This window comes from Anomalospiza imberbis, chromosome 3 (assembly GCF_031753505.1).
Source record: "Anomalospiza imberbis isolate Cuckoo-Finch-1a 21T00152 chromosome 3, ASM3175350v1, whole genome shotgun sequence".
Lineage (NCBI taxonomy): Eukaryota > Metazoa > Chordata > Aves > Passeriformes > Viduidae > Anomalospiza > Anomalospiza imberbis.
Genome location: NC_089683.1, coordinates 60265086 through 60284613, shown reverse-complemented (window position 1 = coordinate 60284613; position 19528 = coordinate 60265086). Strand labels below are relative to the sequence as shown.

Here is a 19528-nt window from a genome sequence, read left to right as displayed (position 1 = left end):
CCTGCTGCGCAGAGACACCTGTAGTATTTAGGGACAATGGATGTGTTGAGTTTCTGCTTTAGCTGAGAATCCTGTGGCTTATGCTGGCTTCTTCCCATTATTAAATCATTCTTTTTTAAATTTGATTTTCAAGAATTAACCTTGGGAAATTGCCACTCCATCCTCTTAGCACTTTTTAAGGAAGACACATAATTTTATGGCTTGCTTCTCATAAAAGATACTTTATAACCCTCTCTACCCAGCTTGTGGAGCATAGTCAATGTTTCAGCAAGTGAAGTTACTCTTTGGCAATTTTAAAAGTCACATGATTGTGGATTATCCAGTTTGCTAGAATGTGAGGTGTAATTTAAGGAAGTGGAAACAAAATAGTACCTCTTCCTGGGGAGAAAAAAACCCCATTCTTTTTAAATAATGAAGATACAATAATATCTAATTATATCAGCTGTCAGTGCAACTTAGTGAAATGATCAGCTCAAATATTTGAATAGCCAAGTACCTCTGATTGTTACAGTGATCAGTACATAGGATTAGCAAGTACAAACACAGCAATCATCTGCTATACTTAAAAGTATGACCAACTCAGTATCCCAGATCAAAAAAACTCTTTTCTTGATAAAGAGTTGACTAATGGATTAAATGGAAATGTATCCCATTTCTCTAATTGAATATTTGGGACTTAATGTTTTCTCATACTCCATCAGAAAACTCACAGCTGACAATAATACCTACTCCTATCTGCCTGCTTTGAAATACTTCAGACTTTGGGGGGAAAAAAAAGGTAATTCTATGGGTAATATGGTAATAATGTATGTATCTATAGAGCTTCAAGTCCAATGACAACTACATGTAACAACACCTAAATGGATCATTCCTTTGCCTTTTAATAGGAATAGATATTAAAGGATTCTTCTTGGCCAGAGTACAGATAGATATTAGCACTGATTTTGGACTGTGTTTGTGAAGGAGTCCCATATGTCTATTCCACAAGAAAGCCAGAACAGCTACAGCAGCAATGCAAATACTCTCTTGAGAAAGACAAACCAAAAATTACGGAAAATCAAGTAATTTAATTTTAGGCTACCTGCTGATTTAAACCAGAAAAGCAAAGCATTTTTTTGGACATTCAAATAAACATTGCTTTTTAATATGGAATTTTCTACAGGCTTGGAAGTGGGTTTTAAGTCCTATGGTGTTGTACATCTGTGAAAGAATTGTTAGGTTTTGGAGATTTCGACAGGAAGTTGTCATTACTAAGGTATGTAACAAGGCTCGCATATCTGCAAAAAAAAGCACCCATTATGTCATTGACTTTTTTATCGTTTTTAGGTAACTTGTCTATATTAGGAACCTCATTTTTCACTCCTAGCTTCAGCAACTTTTCAGTCATTACCATGTTTTCAGCCAAGTATTGATTTTACATTTTGCATTTATTCCAATAGCAAATCCATAACAATATTCCATATGGGACCAAACTTGATTAATGAAGTACCGGATTTCACACCACCATAACACAAACATCTGTTTGTGGTCTCCCTTTTTAATGAACTAAAACCATGTTCCACTGCAGTTAATGCCAAAGACTGCCTTGACTTCAGTAGAAGCATACAGTTTTTACTTTAAAATCTGGAGGCTTCCAAGGAGATGAAGGGTTATATGATCAGTTGGCATATATATTTGAGAGCTCCACTAATACCACTGTAACAATTTCCCCCAGCTGTGTGCCCAGGGACTATTTAACTCACATCAGAATAGACTGAGGATGTTGCTACTGAAGCAGCTGAGTCCACGTCTATCAAGCCAGGGATCAGGAACAGTTGTATCTTGTGTGACTGGAACAAGATGTTGGATAAGTCTTGCTGCTGATTTCACAGAGTGGCTGTGATCTGCAAATCTCACTATATAACATGTGACATACAAAACTGCTGCTTAACTGAGATTACCTCCCTATGAAAGTGTATTAGAATTGAGCTCACTGTGCTTTTTTCTTTGTAATCCCACAGAGTTAGCAGTGTTACATAAAACTAGGAATTAAGGAATTATTCTAATCAGTTAAGAAATACTTTTGCACAGGTTATACAAAGAAAATTGACAAACTGTTGAATTGTTACAGCCTTTCTTCTGCATCCTGCACTCAGAAGTCCAGCTGTCCCACAATACATACTGTACATGCTTTCAAGCCATTGGGCAACAACATTGCAACATGCAGGTTAGGCTATCTGTGACATAATGAAAACATTTACCCTTCTGAATGAAAAAAAAAATTTGTCCATTTATCATTCTTTAGGTAGTGACACATTCCTCTGGAGTCCTTGAGCTCCACATGAAGAAACAAGGCTTTAAAATGGGAGCTGGCCAATATATATTTCTACAGTGCCCATCTGTCTCACAGCTGGAGTGGCACCCTTTCACCCTCACCTCAGCTCCCGAGGACGACTACTTCAGCATCCACATACGGCTCGTTGGGGATTGGACTACAGCCCTTTTCAAGGCCTTTGGAGCAGAGGAAAAATCTTTGAAGGAATTGTGGATGCTACCAAGGTTTGAATAAGAGATTACATATTTTAAAATGTTATTTCTACATTTTTAAATAAATGTTAACATTTTAACTTTAATTAATTTCGCATGCATTTTTTAGGATACATTATTAGATTGTAGTTCTGGATTCATAAATACATTATACTAAAAAACATCACAAACAAATAGCCATGAACTGGGGCCAGAAGCTACCAAGAGGATGTGATGACCAATCCAAGATTTAAAGCCTATATCAATATCCTTATCTCTGTTGCTACCATCTGGATGTCTAACACCTATATCTACACCTAAAGATATCTATTTTGGAAGATGGTTGTTTAATAAATGACACTGGAAGATATCTGCTATATTTTTGCCTCTATGCTTATGGTATCCATCACTTAGTATCCAAAATTCCAGTTTTTCCCTTTCATTTACTTAGATATTTTGTGGTCCCTGAAACATCTGTCTAAACCTTACTTCTTTCCAACAGTCTCCTTTGACCTCGTCTCTATTTCCCAAACCCTGCTTCACTTTATAAAGGTTATTTGTGTTCAAATTATGTATTTTTGGTATCTTAATACAAGCAAAAAGTTGATTCTCTGTTGTTCCAAGTTAGTGGGGATCCTCTGAAGTCAAAGGAGCCATCCTGACTTACTCTAGCCAAGAACCTGGCTCTATACAGAATGGATTCAAACCACATAGATCTACTTCTGCACTGCTTCCAGGAATAGGGGAGATTTTCAGTAAAGAAGAGCCCAGCATAGGATCATTTAAATTCTAGTGGAGTGTGTAGGGCCTGGGACTGCAGGGACTGATTTCCCCCGGAAAGCTCTTAGTCACCACTGAGCTGCAGAGGTTTATTGGAGATGGGGCGCAGACAGGAAAATCTGGTCCAGTCCTTGCATTGTATAAGTTAATAAGAATTAGAAATGAAATCAGTGCCTTTGTTAAAATCAAATGGAATGAGAAGTATGCCATTTCAGCAGAACCGGAGAAAAAATAGTTCAAAGTGATTGACAGCATGTGTAAAAATGAGGAAGAGAAAAAAAGTTTTCAAATGCTGCTTGCCACAATTCAGGGTTGAAATTAACAGCACTGTCGTACATAAACAGTCCTCTTTTTAATCTCATTAGGGTGCCTAATGACATACTTCAGTTTCTTTCTTGCAATATACTAAAAGAATATTTCAATAGTTAATAGCAATAAAGCAAAAACTGGTCTTTTTCCCAGTTTCAATATCTAAAGTTATACCCCAAATTGGTGACTATATTAAAAAATAACATATAGCAGACACTGTGAAGAAGACAGAAGATATAGCAACTGATTAATAAGGTAGGGTTAAGAATAGAGTGTGTGTTTTTTAATTATTTAAAGAGGATGAAAATGAAATATTCATACATATATATAAGTAGCAAAGATAGGTGTGATTTCTGACAAATTTGGGAGCTAAAACCATAGAATAGACTATTCATGTAAAAATAATTAAATTCCATGTTATGTCTCTTCAGGATTTTGGCTGACTTAATTGCTGGTTTAATACATTTTTCCAAAATCTAACTGCTCTTACAGACAGGAGTACTACACAATCATCATGGTGATCAGCAAATATTTAAATTCTAAAAATGATCACAGAATCTGTTAATGATACTTTTTCAAAACTAAGTATTTCTCCTGCCTTCCCCATAAATCTAATTTATTTTCTAATGAAATGGATATGAAGAATATGGACAGTACAAACCACAGCAGGAAAGTTCATAGCCCTATTTTCTACATGTCTTCGGCAAATGTAAATGTAACATTTTTGTCACTTTGTTTATTATCTTCCTACCTTTGTCCACTTTATCTAGATCAAATGAATGAGTTGCATAGCTCAGTTTCTCCTTCTCCTCTTTCTCCTCCCTGCTTTTCTGAGGCTTTGTATTTGGCTAAGCTGTATAGCTATTGTTGAGTAAAGCATTCAGACCAATGATGGGATCTCTGTCACCTGAGGATTTAGGAGCAGACTGACAAGACAAATCTCTTCAAGGGATGATTCAGAAATAATTGAACCTGTCTTATAGCATAGCAACAGACTAGAGAATCCTTGAAATTTCTTCCAGATCAATTTTTTTCTCAATCTACTGACAACAATGAGAATTGCTTCCAGTCTCACATTGAACTACATAGAAGGCTTATCCAAAATCTGTTCTTAGGCACTATAGGTGCATATACCATAAATTAACCTTATTTTACAGGAATTCTGAATGCTTAAAAAATACTGGGCTGGACAATAATCTAAATAACTGTACATATTAAAAAAAAAAAATCTTGATGTATAGCATCAGATTTCCAGCAATTAAGCCAGAGTAGCTGTTTTGTTTGCTACTGCACTTGCAGGGCATTTTGAATATTGAAATTAAATGGCAAATATTTTTTAGGGCTTTTAAAAAAGTAACAATAAGGTTTGAGATACATTGTGACCCTATATTTGTGTGTAGCATTGCTTGGGCATCCCCCTTTCTTGCCCTGTTAAAACACTCCATTTTGATTATGTATGCCTATTTGTTTGTACTATTTAAGGATAATTTTTAAGGATGATTCATACAGTAAAGAGTACAAAGTAACAGAAAATCTAAAGGGAAGAAAAAACCTTTTTTTTTTCAAAGGACTTGGTGTTGGTGAAACCATCTTCCAAGCATGTATGTTGTATAAAGACAGGACTGGAAAGAGCACTTCAAAGTACTCTGTGTATTTACATTTCATGTTGCAAATGGAATGAATCTTATTATTCAATAATATATTTCATCTATAATTTTGACCAAAATTAATTTCTTGGCATTAGCAACATTGATTACAGGAGGCAGTAATATCAACAAGCATGTCTCCTTATGCATTTTTGCCTTTATATCAAATACTAAGTACAGTATTATGCCAAAAATGTATTCCTGAAATACTGCTTTTTCAGAAAGAACTGAGAGAATAGTAGTTCCTTTGCATATGATGACCTTTTTCTTGCCTTCTTTTTTATTACTTTGACTCAAATACAGAACTTCTAAAAATGATTAATATAATCTGCTCCTCTTTACTTTGATATGTACAATATAACAAATAAAGCTTTAAAACAGGATGCTTTTCAGTAATTCATAATTAAATATGCAAATTCCATAGCTAAATTTGGACATGCAATTATATGACTAATCACATTTCAGAAAGCCAGAAAATTGCAATTGCATGCTTAAATAGATGGCCAGGCCCCAAATACACATGGGTGTTCTTGTTCTCTCATTTCAGAAAAGACAGTTGCTTTGCTATTAAATGGCACTCACTGAAAATTAAATGTATTTGTACAGGCAATTTATGTGCTATCTTAGACATGTATTTTCTCTTTTAACAGAAATTCAGTTTTGACAATGTGTAGCCCAACAAATGTTAACCTTTCTGTCACTTTATGTGTTGTTGACTCCTGACTAAATGTTTTTTTGCTGTAGACTGGCTGTGGACGGACCATATGGATCTGCAACCACAGACATCTTCCACTACCGAGTCAGTGTGTGCATTGCAGCAGGAATTGGAGTCACACCATTTGCCTCTATTTTAAAATCCATTTGGTATAAATGCTGCAACCCTAACACAGTACTAGCACTGCAGAAGGTAGGTGGAAAAGTTTATTGCTTCATTAAAAAGTTCCACAAGTGAGCCTACTAAGCCAGGGGAGAGAGGCAATTCAAAGCTAGAGGCTCACTTGAGTGCTTTAACTTGCTCTGAGAAGCAATCACTCCCTTTCTAGTTGCCTTAGGAACTGTTGTGGGGTGAAGTCTCCTGAACTCACTGTCATTCCCCAAGAAAGAAGGTAGCAAGGTAGCCCGAGCTGCAATGTTTTTAGCAAAAGTTGAAGGATTAGATTTTCAATAGCAACTGGAGATAACTGTGGAATATCTTTCACAGCTAGACAGATAATTAGGGACCTACAAGAGAAACTTATCCTCTTTCTTATAAAAAAAAAAAAATCCTGCAATGTCATCTCAATCAGAAATGAAGGGCAGCACTTGCTCGTTGTCCAGGTGCAAGTTTCATGAAGGTCCTTCAGCAGCATGTCCTGGACCAGAAGGCTGCATTCAGCAACCATTTGCTGCTTTTTTCACATTGTGAAGTCGGGATATTAACCAGCACAGAAGGAATATAAAAGGCATTTAAGCTCTGGATGAGATTCATATATCAAGATGCATATTACTCCCTCGAACCACTTTAATTATTTTGTTGAAAAAATATGTTCAGATCTATAAGGTAAAGATGGCACAAAATTAATTAACATACTCATAATTTTCTAACCTAACTTTCTGCTAATGGCATGTGAGGCAGCACTGGGGAGTATAGGTGAAGAAGAGATAATAGGTGAAGTGGGGTGAGGGCAAGAAGGTAGCACAGAAAAAAAATCAGCATTAAACATTCTCTTCCATATCCATCACAGCAAGTGGTAGTTTGTGGACCCTACAGCTTTTAGGCCATTTTCCAGTGTAACAGCTGAATCAGGAACTGTTCAACATTTTGCATTTAAGGACAAACATTGAAATTGCATTGGAAGGGACAGAGCTCTGAAAGGGTCAATACATATGGAGCTGATTGCAGGACCAAGGGGCTGATCTTTTTAAATGAAAGAGTGTTAAAACTGGCATCTTAATGACGAGCTGCCACTGAAAAAGCATCTGGGATTTTAGTAACTGAGGAGTTGAGGACAGGTTCAAATTGCCAGGGGGGATCTTTGAGGCAGAAAAAGCACTGAGAAGGGAGGGAAATAAAAATGGTAATACATGCTATTTGAAAAAAGAAGTGCATTTGCAAACACTACAGTTGTACCAGGATGATCTTTTCCACTGGAAGGAGAGCTACGCATATGCATATAAACTTTATATATGTAGATTATGTATATTGTACAAGTATACAAGTAAAAGTGTTTTTATTATTGTCATTGCTGCTATCTTAAGGAAGAAATAACAGGATTTAACTATGCATCAATAGAATACTTGAGGGTGTTCATTCATAGGGAGCATTAGGGAGAATTTCAGCTAAGTGTGCCTGCAAAGATAAATGCATCATGCAAACTGCCATGGTTTTCTGCTACAGAGTTCAGTTTTTCTGAATTCCTGTGAAATACAAAATTATCAAGATTTCTACTTGTCTTTTCTTTATATCTTGGCTTCCTTATTGGTGCAGTGGGAATAGCAATATTTATTTTTCACAGGTGTTATGAAGCTAAATTTCATCAATGCTTGCAAAATATTTTGAAAGTGTGGATTAAAGGTCATGGGGAAGTTCACAGCATTACTTAAAAAAATTTAGCAGTCATCTCAGTGACAGCGATTAATCTCAGGGTAGCTCCACTTTTTTTTTTTTTTTTTTCCATTGGTTAAAAGCTTCCACTTGTCGCATAATTACAAATAATTTAATCTTCCTCAAAGTATTCAGCACTCTCTTTTTGCCATGATGAGTACCATAGAAATATCTATTAAGGAAATAAATAAGAGGTTTTTCTTTTTTTTAACAACTTCATTTTGATTTGAGTACAGCTATCATTACACTTATTGAACTAATATTTCTTAGTGTTGCCCACATATGGTTGAGATATAAATACTCATAGTTTCCAAATGTCTGCAGCTGTATAATTTAAAAAACCCAACAAATCAAAAGGAGTACACATTTATCTAATTGATTCTTCACAATTAAATAGCCTTAGAGCCCTCCTTTCCCCATCGTTTTTTGCATTTAATACCAGTCATGGCTGGAAAGTTTCTACTGGCTTTAGTTTTAGTTATGCATAATATGATTTTTTTTTCACATTAGTGCCCTCATTTTTCAGATCAATTGTTACTGAAATTGATAAAATCATACTGATCCATCAGATTCTAGTGCTAGCAAACATCCACTTTCTCTTCCCTACAAAAGACATAAGAAAGATCCTGCTGAGTAATCCATCTAGCCCCATATCCTGTCTCCAACGGTGACTCTTCATGAACACTAGAGAAAAGTATACAGACCAGGAAAATCAGATGGTGATTGGTTTTTACAGGACACTTCCTCAACATTGAGCGACTCGTAGCTCAGTAACGCCTTGATACAAGAGCTGTACTTCTGCCTTTAATATCCCTTTGTGGCTTTTTCTTCCATTAAGTAGTCTAATTGTTTTTTGAATCCATGTAGACCTTAGACAACCATAGCATGTTGTGGCAGTAAGTTCAGCTACATACTGAGAGGAAAACACAATCAGCCTCCTCCTTTTGCTTTGGGACTGACTTCCACACCTCAGGTAAATATCTGCCCCAGTCTCTAGTCCTTCTGCACAAATAACTTGTCTTGAAGACCTAAAAACCGAGGCTCGCTCTTCTGTCAAATGTAACCATCTTTCTGGCCTTTTTTGATAACAATTTAAGCCTTTTGCTTCAAATTTAGGAATATGATTTTGAACTTTGTTATGCATTTATGGGAAAGGCTGTTTGCTGCCACCCTAAATCAGTGCCTCCTGTAGGCGGCCTAACCCCCAGCTCCTGCAAGACCTCTGATTTTTTTGGTTTTTTTTTTGTTTGTTTGTTTGTTTGTTTGTTTTTGTATGCTAGAGCCCACAGAGCATGAAGGACTGGATGCTTGCTGGGAGGTGCCCACCTGCAGGTGTAAGAGGTTTTTGTAGGGATATTCATGCCGAGGAGAGAACAGCAAGAGTCGGGGATGAGGGGTGTCCTCCTTGGACAGCCCTTTATTGAAAAGCTGGCTTTGCCCAGAGCTGCAGCTCCAACTCTGCACTCAGGGAGCAGGGAGAAACAGATGGATGCTCATCAACAGATAATTATTATTGACTTTCCTCATGATGAAAGCTGATTTACAAAGAATTTTCTTTCACCTTACAGGAAAGAGGTAACACAGCTCTTGCTCTTGTCCATTGTACAAAATACAGAATGTGGGAAACTGAAGGATAAATATCCATGAATTGCAAGGTAGCAGAGCATTACAGAAATAAGCAACTATTCAACCCCCTGCTTTGATCTGATTAATAGCAATACTGCATCTAACTCAATTTGCAAAAAGAGCATTTGGTAAATTTAAGAGAGTTTATTTGGGCAAGCCATCAAGCTGATAAATGCAATTGATGGCAGTAGGGTGGGTGGAGACTAATGAAATATAAATCTAAACCAGATTTTTAAGGGTCCTAAATAATTGCTGTCAGTTAATAGTATGAAGCTTACAAGAAAAAAACAGGATTCAGAATAATCTTTAATTATATAAATACACTGGAGCTACTTTATTCTACTGTTTTAATAAGGATTAATTTTTTTGTGCATTCATTGTATTTTAATTATATATGTAATATGTTGTGCTATGCTATGGGCAGCCAGTGTAAAGAAAGGAAGACTTTTTTGAAAACAACATTTATTTTCACATATTAGACTAGAAGTCCTCTTTGATCTAAGGGAAACTAATTCCTTTTACCCACAGGCCATACTTCTTCACTATCTCTTTTCTTTCTAAGATTATAATCGCAGCCAAAAATATTTCTAATAGTGACAGTCTTTCTTCATCACCAAATGCCTGCCACCTCTTAACGTGAAAATCAGAGGCAATGCAATGGGTGCCGCGGGATGAGCTTAAGGAATTTTTGCAGCTTCAGAAACCTCCATCATTTCCTTAGAGGAGTGTGCCAGAGGTGACTTGTTCCAACCAGTTGGACTGGCTGTTCCTATGACAGCCAGGCCTCCAAACAGCTAAAAGCATTCCTTTAATATGTTCTGGAAACCAGTTCCCCAGTTCAAAGACTGTAGTCTCAACTCATTGGCTAGCTTTTCTTCCTCCTTCCTTGAATGTGCCTATCTCCCAGTCCTGCCCACATGCTCCCAGTTGCTACCCAATGAACACTTCTTTACTCGTTTAAAAATACTTATCTCCTCTCCACACACATGTACTAAATATACATTTCCATAAAATGAACTGCTGAAAAAACTTGAGAAATAAGATGATCAAGTAGAATCTGGGGGAAGAAATTTCTCACTACAAATCAACAGCTATGGTGTGATACAGACTGACAGCACTCAGTGGGCTGATTTTCAAGGTGCTGAGTATATAGAACAAGTGGGGACTTTAGGACTCAGACACAAAAAAGCTACATACAGGTTAAGGCTATAAACCTTACTTAGTTTTGGTAATTTAAAATAATGCTGTTATTTGCCATAAATATGAAATTCTATAACATCAGTGGGCTTGCTTTTGGGCTTACCTATGCCAGGGTAAATAAGCAGCAACCCCTCTCCATAAAGCAATGAGGTCATATTTAAGGCAAAATATTGAAACAGAAGTGGAAAAAACAAACAGCCAAGATGGTTAGTACTAAAGTTCCATAGACAGTCTTATTCCTGGGCTGTAAAAATACCCTACTTAACCCTGAATGCCTTATCTCTGTTTCTGGGATCATACTTCATTTATATTTCTTACATAAACCACAGATGGTCTCTTACAGTACACTCAGATCTAGGAAACATCTCAAATTACTGTTAGTGTCTTTCACCAAATCTCCACTGAAGTATGGTATTACCACATTTTTCTCCCACCACCTTACCAGAAGTCTGACAACCCAATATAATATATCTTTGGGAAATCTCTTTATAGCTTTCTGGTTTCTTTCTCTGGTTTTTCATTTCAGAACTGTCCAATACACATTTTTACCTCATTGATCCTGTGGAAAAGGGTTAACGATTGCTTTGGGAACATACCTTCTAGATCCCCTTTGATATTGCAGTACAACAAAATACAGAGGGGCTGGTGAGCAGAGAAGGAGATGGGTTGGAGAAAGCTAAAGGATTTTGTAACAAAATAAGAATCCCAGTCACAATAAAATAAGTTCCAATCATTCCGTTTTTATAAATGCATACATTGTCCCTCCTGCTGTTCCTTTCACATCTGAAACTCTGTATTTTTAGACTTCCTCCATGTTTCTGAATTTCTTCTTTGGATAAATTATGAAAATACACATCCTGTAGAGGCCCATTTGAGGTTTGGCACCATCTGGTCAAAATAATGGTAGAATGTGTGGCAAGAAATACAGAATTTGAGCAATATGAATTGCAGACTTATCTTGTAATTGCCCTTCAGACTGCCATCAGGGCAGTGCCTGGGCAGACAGCCTGGGAATTTCAGACATTCATCCTCTGGGTTGTACAGGAACTCACGGCTGAGTTGTCTCCACATCTGTATTGGTTTCATACAAGGCACTGAGCTGAAACCAGGGGATGGACTGGTCCCAGTCCTCTACACAGCACAGCATTGCTAGAGGAGATTTCCAACTGGGAAATCATGATGGTGCTGAAGACTCCATAAGGTAATTCCTGATGGGCCTAGGAGTGAATGAATTTCAGTGCGTTGATAAGATCCTGACAAGGGAATTTCATCAGTCCTGAGGCAGTTCCTGTTGCAAACTTTATTAACTTGTACACAGACAAGACATTCGCAAATGGCCATCAGAAACTATTCTTGTAGAAGTGGTCGTAGAGGACAGCCTTCTAGAAATAGCTAATTAGTCAGAAGATGCTTTATATGCAGTTAAGACAACAGATCACAATAGATCATGCACATGCAGGAGTGGTCACAATGATTCCTGGGCCAGCTGGCTATAAAAACTGAGTACAAAAACGTTCTTGTGGACTCCCACTGTTCCAGCTGAAGATGCCAGAGGAAGGACTCTTGAAATAGAAACTCATCATCATATGGACAATGACTAACAATCTTATTTGAAAGATTTTTTTCCTATGCAAGCATTACCTTATGCCAACATATTAATAAATCAGCTTCTTTCTTAAAAAAAAAAAAAAAAAACAAAAACCAACAAACTCTGCGGTGTTTTTGATTTACTGCAATAGAGTAGGAAAAATAAGCCATAGGAATGATTAAAGGATGCGTCTCGGTGGCAGTGATCCCAGGAACATTTGGTTTGCCGTAGACATAATTATAGGATGACTCGATCGCATCCTCTAATTTCTACCTGTAAAATGAAACTTTGCTGAGAGGCTCTCCAACACAATAGACAACAAACAAAAAAGACGAAAAGTGAAACTAGCAAAATCCGGATGAGAGAAGTAGTGTTAATTTTTGATAGAGAGGAGGGTTTCAAACAATAGAAAACCGATCAGGGGATAGCAGTTCATTTTACCCCTTTGGCAATTGTAAATTTAGTTTCAGGTTTCTCTAGGAACTAGATGCTCCAAATTAAACATGAAATACATTAAAAAAGAAATAGGGAAAATTTCTCACCTGTTTTATACGGGGCATATGACTTGAAGAACATAAGTACCTTTTGGCAACATCAAGAGTCAGCCTATGGCATAAGGTCTTGAGAAACAAGGAATTCCTAGCTTCGATGCTGAATAAAACTGAAATTAAATAAATACAAAGTTTCAAATAATCATCAAATTATTAGCAAGAAATGAAGGGCTAGGTATTACAAGTCAAAGCAGAGATGCACTGCTAGGGATATACAGGAAGCTTGTCCACTGCCTACTTTCACTAGCACATCAATATATTCACTCATTGTTTAAGATGACAATCAAAATTTTCAAATGTCAAAATGATGTTCAATTATGTTTACTATAAATTTAGTGTGGAGAGGAATCACATACTATATGGTTAATGAGTTGAGCCAGTAATTGGGAAGTTTTGTTGAAAGTTTGCTTCTTATTAAATCTCTTTACTTTATCTGACAGGTTTATTTTTACTGGATTTGTCGAGACCCATCAGCATTTGAGTGGTTTGCTGATCTTCTGTTCCATTTGGAAACAAAAATGGCTGAAAAATTGAAAAATGATTTTCTAAGCTATCATATATTTCTTACTGGCTGGGATGAAAGTCAGGTAATAATGAAACTGTTACAAGTCAGAGTTAATGTACCTTGCTTTTCCAGTATGGTAACATATGGAACAGGAACAGCTGAATAAATGATGGATGAAGCAGAGAGACAAAGAACTGTAAATATAAAGATCCTAAGATGTCTGTTTACATCTCACTTTTAGGAAAACAGGAATGGAGAAATCAAGCCAGTGATTCCTCCAAATCATATCTTGTCTTGGGCAGAGATGGTTACCAGGTGTCTCACAGAAAAGTACATAGTGTTTTCAGAAGCTTATCAAAGGATATTTTGTCTATGTCTCAGGAACAGTCTTTCATTAGATTCTGTCATTTTTGTGCTGAAATGTGGAGGACTGTCTAAAAAATGTAGGTTTCATTTACTCTTATTATTTAATACAACTTCTGTTGTAGTAATTCATACATATATACATAAATATATATACATATATATATATCCAGTGCATTTTTAAGAAGTACTCCACTTGAAAAATTTTGGCAACCAACCCCATGGTCTAATTCATGTTGTTTGAAAAGACATTTTCTCTGATTGACTTTAAATTTGCCATCTCATAATTTCATTGGATCATACCATCTCGGGCACTTAATTTTTAGATTGGGTCAATATTATTCAACCTGTTTAGTCTTTACCTAAACACAAATATGTTAATTTTCTCTCTCTCTCTCTCTCTCTTCCCTTTTTAATGGATCACTCAGATCATGCAGTGGTAAGTCAGGTACCTGCCAGAAAAACTCTAACAGGGAAGTCTTTGCTCTACTGTTTTATTTCCTGCTGTCTCTATTGAATGAAGGACAGCCTAGTAGAGATGAAAAAAATACAGATTTCATAGAGCTTTTCCTTTTCTGCATCCGCTGATACAAAACCCCCATTGTTTCTTTCTGCTTTCCTTAGAGTTTCTGTCAAGTAATGAGGTATGTGCATAAAGCTGTATTCAGAAAAATCTACTCCCATTGTGAAGTAGATGCCAGCTACAGAAACTACTGCTCTTCATTAGCAATATCACAGGGTATTACCTAAAACCTGCTGTTAAAGAAGCTATTGGGGAACCTAAAAACCACAAAGTTGCCCTTATCTTTCAACTGTCACTTCACTTCTCTCTTGGGCACACATCAGGCCAGAAGACAGGTAGGGTGATAATTGTTCTTGCTGGGGTGTCCGTCTCTATTCACTTCTGTGCCCTGCACTTTTCTGAAGGGACTTCCTCTCTTCAGCCCCATAATGTCTCTTGATTCCTGACAGAGGAATGTTTTTCAGTGGCTATTTCTCCCACTCTGATCTGGGCATTATGCTGAGTAAAATCATCTTCTTCAGGTACATGCAAAACTCCCTAGTCTTACAGGACTTACTTATTTTTAGTAAATTCCTGTTCATCACTCCTCAAGTGATGAACAGAAATTTACTAAAATCCTCATCACTCCCTCATCACTCTGCACCAGTAATATTTGAATGATATTTTACTTCTCCCCTGGCAAAAAACAAAGCAACATTCTCAGCATTCTCTCCATCTCACTATATAGATGACCAGTAGTCAAGTAAAGCTGAACCCAAGGAGAATGGGCATTTTAAACCTTCTAGTACACCCTCCTTTACTGACACGTGTCTACTGATCTGCCTCTGCTTGAACAAGCTCTCTGCAATACCCCTGAGACTCCTAGGCACCCTTAGCACTGTGAGCTACTGCAAAGGCTAATACCAAAAATCCTGGGAAACTTCCACTTAATGAGAACAGCCCATCTTCTCAATGGGACAACAGTGCTGCAAACAATTCAAAAATTCCATGGTTTTCTACCTCCCACTCCTACCAAACACTTTAAGTTCTTTCTTAGACTATTCCAAATCCTTCATGACAATGGCTCAAACTAACAAGAAGAAGCTTTTAGAAACGTGACCTCTTGTGACAACTTTACTTGACAAGAATAATTGTTTTGGTAAGGAATATCTAAGACTCATTAGAAGAAGAAATATATAGTATTCCTAGGAAATGGATCTAAATTTTAGTAACCACCTCTGCAAAAGATGATTATCATACTTAGTTCATGCTAGGGCCTGGACTAAATGCACAGTCCATTTTTAAACTTACTTTCCTCTGTTAGTTTCTTGATAGTGACGGCGATGATGGTAGTCTGTAGTGGAAACAAGCATGTTACTCTTACACAAGAGCAGTACTCCTACACACGAGCAGTTAGGAGTGACAGTGGTTTTTGTTTTTAAATGCACCTGGGAAGTACTCAGATAGCATGGTAATAGGTGTAGTATAGGAGCTGAAGGACAGTAAATGCCCATGAAAATAAGGATTTTTTTTCCTGGCACTTGGGAGCTGAGAAGCTCACTTGGTTCGGTGCTTCACCTGAGGTGATCCACTTTCCGCACCTGCCTCTACCTGAATAGAAAATTCAAAGCATTGAGGGTTTTACACAGAGCCACAGAATAGTTAGGGATGGAAGAGACCTCTGGAGATCCTCCAGTCCAACCTCCCCTGCCAAGGCAGGGTCACCTAGAGCAGGTTACACAGGGACTTGCCCAGGTGGGTTTTTAATATCTCCAGAAAGAGACTCCACAACCTCCCTAGGCAGCCTTTCCCAGTGCTCTGCTGCCCTCAGTGTAAAGAAGTTCTTCCTCATGTTGAGATGAAATTTCTTGTGTTTTAGTTTATGGCCATTGCTCCTCATCCTGCCACTGGACACCACTGAAAATAGTCTGGAACCATCCTCCTGACAGCTGCCTTTGAGATATTCACACACATTCATGAGATCCCTTCTCAGTCTTCTCTTCTCAAGACTAAACAGACCCAGGTCCCACAGTCTCTTCTCATAAGAGAGGTGCTCCAGACCCCTCATCATTTTTTTGATCCTCCACTGGACCCCTATTTTTACCCCTACTGAGCTGGTATATCCATTGTGTTTTCCATCAGCACCAGAATGCTCTGGACTTGGCTCTTAAGTGCTTTTGGAAAAGCTTTCCACAATTCTAGTAATATTGTGAACTCTCAAATACTCATCTTCTCTCTCCCTCTTCTTCTCCCTCTCCTTCTCTTTCTCTCTCTCCTCTCCTCCCATTTGATAATAGCAGAGTGTCCTTTCCTTCATTGCATATTCCCCAGCCTGTATTTGCCTCTTACCTGGAATATATGTTTTTGACACTAAAATTATTATCTTGTAAATTTGCCTTTAGGCTACTCACATAGCCCTACATTGTGATGACAAGATGGATGTAATTACTGGTTTGAGACAGAAAACCTGTTATGGAAGGCCAAACTGGGACAATGAGTTCAAGCAACTAGCTGAAAATCATCCTAGGTAAGGCAGGCTGATTTCTAACCTTGTTAAGTAACTCTTCTCTCAGCATAAACAGTGGGAGGAGGGGAGAGCAAACCTTTCTAAATGACCCTTTTAAAACAATTTCTTCTTTTTTGCTGTGTGGAAAGAAGATTTATGCTTAATGAAGATTTTAATGAAGAAATCTCGGAAAGAGAATGCCAATAAAATCTAATTTTTGGACAAGAAAATCTAATATTTAGAAGTATTTCAATATCCTGGCCTTTGTCCAGATATAATTGAAACACACAATCCAATTACTGTTCTGCACAAAGGACAAAGTAGCATTAATTTCCCTTGAAGATGGTTATTAAAGAGATAAACTGTGATTTTTTTTCTTATGATGTCAAGGATATGTTTGTTCCCCTAACATATTTGGCTGCTCTTGCAAGAGTATGCTGTTCTGTTATTAGTTCATCTCTGCTGGCAAAGACAGTTCATTTGAACTTGGTGGATTTGCTAGTGGTCTGAGAAAAGCTTCTTTGTTCCTGAAAGCCTTTGAAGCAAGAATTTGAAATATTTTATGTTCAGCAGTAGAAAATTCCAGAATCTTTGTAACTTTGTGATTTCCAAACATTTACCTGCTAATGCAAAATAAAGGCTTGCACTTGGAAGACAGAAATACAAAAAGAAAAAGGAGAAAAATTCTTTTAAAAGATGAAAAAGACCCAAGAAAAAGCTGGAAGGGAGGAGATCAAAGAGAATACAGTATGCTACAAGAATACCATAAAATTGCAAGAATAACAGTAATAGAGAATTCACTTGATGGAGGTCAAAATAAATACAATCAGGAAATATGGAAGATTAAAAGCATAAAAAGGCCAAGAATAGAAAATGTGACTTTTGAAAGACCTTTCATAGGGATTCTACTATATAAACAGAGCTTTTAAAGTTATAGTTGAAACATTACTTTTTAACATCAGTTACTTCTGCAACTGTAAGTACAGATGAGATAAAAATGTTTTTCTGCTGCTCAAGGGGGATATGGGCATTAGCTTTCTCTACTGGATCTTGAGGTAATTCCATAGAAAGCCAGTCCTAAACTGACAGAAAAATCTCCACTTTTTTTGTGAGCCTAGATGCCCATGTTTATGGTCAGTGTTGAACCTTTTAAAGAAAACCTTGCATGAAATTAGGATTTCTTATGAGAAAATAAGATTTTTCTTGCTCCGAATTATAGAAGATCCAAAAGTCAAACAGAAGAGTTTCTACTGTGTGATGAAACAATCAGCTTTTAGGATCTGACTAAATTTTGGGTCCCTGTGCCCAGGTTGACAGAGTTTCCCCTGGCTGCAACAATGTCTTTTAGCAGATTAGCAGGAATACACCACTTCAGGTTAACACCGGTGCAATTGAGCACCAGAGCAATTTGGGCATGACTTCTGGGGGCTATGGCTTGGGCACCAAAATCATATCCACAGCCCCCATGAGCAAACCTTTTTAAACTCATTCTATCACTCGTCACTTCCTCTGCATTTCTGCAGATTGAGCTTTCCCCAGCAGCACAGCACACGTGTGAATCTGTGTCTGCATACATGTTTTAAAACAATACGTGTAGTGTACTTGGAGGCAAACCCTTTAGGCAGTTTCTAGCAGGCAACCAGGTTTACCAGCTCCTTACGTGCTCGTGCACATATGAACGCAATTGTTTGTTACATTTGTCATGTTCTTATTTTATAAGAAGTAACTATTTACAAATGTTATTAAATCAGCTATTTTAAAATTGGCTGCGGACAGAAAAGTGTTAGATTACATGGTGTTAGACTAGGTGGCAGGGGGGTGAGGGAGGGGGGTGGGGGAGGACAGGAGAAGAAAACTCACAAGTAAATCACCATTTTGTACAATTTTTTAGGAAAAAATTAACTCAGCTGGAGAAAAAGCACTTAAAATTTTCAGCACAAGCAGTATGTTTGCCCCTCTGATTGAAAAAGCTATGAAGATCAAAACCAAAGAGTTACCATTTAAAATTTTTGTGTCCTCTAATATAGCAATCTAATAAATAATGTAATGAGACATAATAAACATGAAAGTATTAAAATTATTATACTCTAATATAGCAACACAAATTAAATAGTACATAACACAAAGTATACAGAAACACAAGATTTTTCAAATGTGTTTCTCAAAAAAACATTTGAAAAGATGCAAAGCTGAAGGCAGCCAAAAAGCACAGTGTATCCATTTCCCTTGCTACTCTCATGTTTGTTGTTGTTATTGTGATTCCAGCAACAGTATTGGTGTATTCTTCTGTGGACCCAAGGCTCTCTCTAAGATCCTGCAGAAGACCTGCCACTCATATTCATCAGTTGATCCAAGAGGAGTTCAGTTTCACTACAACAAAGAAAATTTCTAGGCTGTACTTCTTAACTGTATAATAGATATTACCAGGCTGTGTATTTTTTCCCCATCTTCTCCCATCCTCTACTCATTCTGCAGCATTCAGGCCAGATATTAAGAATTGCAAATTGAAATAAGTGTATTGACTTCAGTAGAAAATTGCCATCCTATGCCAGTTAAAGATTTGGACCCCCTCCTTAGGCTTTTCATTGCTTACTTAATGATGCCATGAATCCCTCTACACCTGTGTGAAAACACACACACAAACCATAACCTTTGAAGAAAAAGGCATGAGTAAACTGGACATTTAGAGCTGTGCTTTGCTGTTGTGTATGATTGCAGGCAATACATCCCTGCTGTTTAAATCATGCCCATTGAAAGCTTTTCCTTCCTGGTTTTCTGATTTTACACTCCTACTGCACACACATCCATATCTGCATTACCTTTTGTGCCACAGCAATACTATCTCTATACATTGTCAGATTCC

General features: G+C 37.2%; 1 protein-coding gene across 1 annotated transcript in view; it reads left to right on the top strand.

Moving 5' to 3' along the window:
* Positions 1 to 19195, top strand: part of NOX3 (NADPH oxidase 3) — a 28788-nt gene extending 9593 nt beyond the window's left edge. Inside the window, exons 5-10 of the mRNA XM_068183001.1 lie at positions 1163 to 1255; positions 2285 to 2538; positions 5985 to 6147; positions 13230 to 13376; positions 16562 to 16686; positions 18931 to 19195. Of these exons, the coding sequence (XP_068039102.1) occupies positions 1163 to 1255; positions 2285 to 2538; positions 5985 to 6147; positions 13230 to 13376; positions 16562 to 16686; positions 18931 to 19057 (909 nt within the window). The 3' untranslated portion in view covers positions 19058 to 19195. The remainder of the gene's footprint in view (positions 1 to 1162; positions 1256 to 2284; positions 2539 to 5984; positions 6148 to 13229; positions 13377 to 16561; positions 16687 to 18930) is intronic.
* Positions 19196 to 19528: the final 333 nt, after the last annotated feature.